Genomic DNA, 3,661 nt, shown 5'->3' with positions numbered 1-3,661 from the left:
GCTGCAGCGCTCGCCGTTACGCTCTGTGCCTCCCTGCCCAGCCTGCCGCCGAGCTCCTTGGCTGCAGTCCATGGCTGGAAGCAGTTGTCTCCTCTGCTGCATCTCTCAGGCCATTTGTTCTCCGGCCCAGGGGCTGCTGCCGGATGAAGGCTAAGTGTGCCAGCAGCAAGGACTCTCCAGGAGTCCAGAGACGCTGCCTCTCGAAGGGCAGCAGTATCGCACCTCGGTGCCAGGGGGAAGTCAGGCTGACACCATGGCTGCTCCCCAAACTGCTCTCCCAGCACTTCAGCGGTCTGCAACCACAAGCCGGGAAAGCTTCACACACAGTGTGACAGAGTCACAAAAATTGAGGCAAATTCTCTCAGGGACAGAGCCATGCTGGATATGAGACCTCCCATCCAAGCTGGCCACTGGCCATGACGAGCTCCACACGTCAGAGGCTACGGTGAGGGAAGCCTCTGCTCGTGTGTCAGGCCAAATCAGCACATGGAAAATGCCTTGCAAAGGGACTTGAGGATCTGCCCTGAAAAAATCCAGCCTGCCCTCTGGGACACGGTACTGCAGAGAGGAAACGTGTCAGGTCCCTCCCTGGAAATCCCTCCCCATCCCTTGGCAGGGAAAGTGCTCTCCACGATGTTTCCTCAGCAATTGTAGCACCTTATTTTGAGAGACAGTTCCAGTGCCCAACTTCTGCTAGAATGTGTGACGTGGATCAATCTGGTGGGGCAGGGATGAAGAGGAGGGAGGTGGAAAATAAAGCTGTTGGGTGAGAAAGCCCAAAAACTCATACTCTCTCATAAAGGTCACTGTCCTGCTGCAGAGATGGCTGCAAGCCTAAGTAACCATGGCCTCGCATTGCCTTGGTGGTACTCGGCTGTGTTTTTGCCAGTTTGAACTCATCTGGTGACATTTTAATTCAAGCAAACGACTTCCCCCCTTTCTTCCTTCCCAGTGATTTACCTGGCAGCGCTGCTGCGGTGCGTTGTGTACCTGCATGTACAAGCTGCAATTTGCTGTTTCAGTGCTCCAGTTTCCCCTTCTGGCCCAGCCTCCCCCATTAGACTACAACTCCCATGATGAGCCATCATCTCTCCTTGTAATGGAAAGCTATTTGCAGCCTGGGACTCCTGAGTCTTTTGGGATACTGGGTGTTGCTTTCTGGATACTCTTCTAGATTTTCCCAGCTGCTGCAGGAAAACAGTGGTTTGAGAAGATCATACTCCAACTCCATACCCTCAAGGAACCCCAAGGTCCCACTATGGTCTTCTCTAGTGGATGAAAAACGCTAACAGAGAGCCAAGCCTCACTTCCTTTACTCAAAATAACACATCCTTAGGAGGAAGCCCTGAAAAATAAAGATACCCAGCCCTCTGCATGGAAAAGTCTGGCCAGTTCCTCAGGGAGACCCCAGTATCCCCCAGACTTCACCTGGTAAATGGCTTCGTCACAAGCGTTCTGCAGGCCCAGGTTCACCATGGTGTTCTGCAGAGTGCGGCCCATGTAGAACTCCAGGGACAGGTAGTAAATGCGCTGGGGAGACGAAGCAAGACACTTACACACAGCACAGCACTTATCACCAAAGTAGCTTAAAATTAAGAGCAGACCCAAGTGCTTTCCAGAGTAGGGATGTCTTCCCAAACAGGCTCTTGGCGCCTGCTCCTGAACACCACGCACCACAGCTTGTTTGTCAGAAGGACCTCGTGCGGGACGCTAGCCAACCCTCTGCCGCACGTCTCCCTGCCAACAGCCTTCTATAGAAAAATCTCGTTGCCTGTTAAGTGTTTCCCTAATTAACTCAGGGCAAGAGCTATCTAGGATGCTGAGTTGTATATTTATACACCGTCAAGCTCAGCTGAGGTGATGCTTACACTGGGCTTTTAAAAGTTTTCCCATGCTGAGCTGAAGCTGATCCAGAACCTGCTGAAAGCCGGGACAAGCCCCTCGCCCCGCACACGCCGGCCGGGCTCAGGGCTAGTTCCCTTCCCACCAGTGATTTTCCAGTGCTCCCATCACACACGTCCTCCTCTCCTCCCCGCGCCGAGTTTCACGCACGCGTTTCACCCTGTGGAACAAACACACCGTCCCACGGGTGGCCGGGCTCCCAGCACGACTGTGCAAGACAGGCTGCTCTGCGGTGACCTTCCAAGTTTCAGAGGAGCTGTGCCTGTGCCTCGACTGCTAATGAAAGGATGTTTGCAGGATGAGAAGCCGGCTCTGCAAACTTTTGCCCTCCCTCAGATTTATCGCTGGAGATATTTTTATAAATAAACAGGAATTTTTAACAAAGCAATAGAGCACTGGGACAGGCTGCCCAGGGAGGTTGTGGAGTCTCCTTCTCTGGAGACATTCAAAACTCGCCTGGACGCCTTCCTGTGTGATCTCATTTAGGTTTCTGCTCCAGCAGGGTGATTGGACTAGATGATCTTTTGAGGTCCTTTCTAATCCCTGACATTCTGTGATTCTGTGTGATTCTGTGTGAATAGTCTGACTTTAAATCGTGTTTCCCCTGGAATTGCTTTCCTTCGTAGCCGGGACCTTTCCCCGCTAAGCAGCGGGATTACCCGCTCTGCCACCTCTGCTGGGAGTCTGAAAGGGTCCATTGGAAACACTGAAAACATCCCACAGGTGCATAAATACTCTGCTCCTTTCTGTTTCCCGCAGGGACATGTTTCTAGTGAAAATCTAAGCGCACAGGACAGTGAACAAACCCACTCACTCCATCTGTACAGTCCCTTCTGTCAGCGCAGCGATAGGGATCCGAGCACATTTGTGAGGATAACAGGGAGAGCTCCACACACCTGTGTAACTCCCAGTGCACATGCAACGGGACCGGCGTGAAAGCGCAGTTTGTTCCTTGTGCCAAGGCAATATTCATAACCTCGAGGAAAGAGCTGACCTGGGGAGGCAGCTGCCTGCACGCCGGGAAGGTATGTGCCTTTCCTCAGACACACCTGCCCGCTGGGGCTCTCCAGTTAAGTGCTGGATCAGGTCTTAATTCAAAAGGATTAAGGCTGAATAATGTCCCACAGCACCCGACATCTCCAGCATCACCGTCCTGACTTGACAAGTTGGGGGGAGAGGAGGAAGCAAGCCGAGTCCCCTGGGAACCACCAACTCCCCAGCCTTTGGTGACCTGGGAGAGCTTGTCTGGTTTGTACAAGGCAAGAAACTCCTCTCCAGCCCCCAAGCCAAGCTGCCTGTGGGCTCTGCAGGAGTGAAGCCAGGACAGGGCTGTGCCGAGGCATATGCCAAGATGTGGAGGTGACGATGCCCACAGGGGACACCGCCATGGTGGTGTGAGTGCAAGACATGGCCACAGTGAAGTGTGTAGAGGAGCTGGCAGCAGCAAGGCCCATGTAAAGACACACTCACAGCAGGATCACAGGGGACATGGCTGCAACGAGATGCAGGGGGTCACAGTGGTGGGGTTGCCCAAGGGGGGACAAGGCTGCAGCAAGGCTCATTGAGACAGGGCTGCCAAGAAGCTTGTGTGGACACAGCCATGGCAAACTGCATGAGGGACATGGCCGTGGTGATGCCCACAGGGTCACAGCCATGCAAGATGTGTGCAAGGGACATGGGTGGGGCAAGGCCCATGGGGACACAGCCATGGTTAGGTGCACAAGGGACATGGCCATGGCGATGCCCACAGGGACACGGC

At 53.9% G+C, this 3,661-nt stretch overlaps 1 protein-coding gene across 1 annotated transcript in view; it reads right to left on the bottom strand.

The window, feature by feature from the left end:
- Positions 1 to 1,530, bottom strand: part of LOC104532910 (glycogen phosphorylase B) — a 16,008-nt gene extending 14,478 nt beyond the window's left edge. The window contains exon 1 of the mRNA XM_029087534.1: positions 1,429 to 1,530. Within this exon, the coding sequence (XP_028943367.1) occupies positions 1,429 to 1,500 (72 nt within the window). The 5' untranslated portion in view covers positions 1,501 to 1,530. The remainder of the gene's footprint in view (positions 1 to 1,428) is intronic.
- Positions 1,531 to 3,661: the final 2,131 nt, after the last annotated feature.

This window comes from Antrostomus carolinensis, unplaced genomic scaffold, assembly GCF_000700745.2.
Source record: "Antrostomus carolinensis isolate BGI_N321 unplaced genomic scaffold, ASM70074v2 scaffold9111, whole genome shotgun sequence".
Lineage (NCBI taxonomy): Eukaryota > Metazoa > Chordata > Aves > Caprimulgiformes > Caprimulgidae > Antrostomus > Antrostomus carolinensis.
Note: the sequence above shows the minus strand (reverse complement) of the source record. Positions and strands in the feature narration are given on the sequence as shown.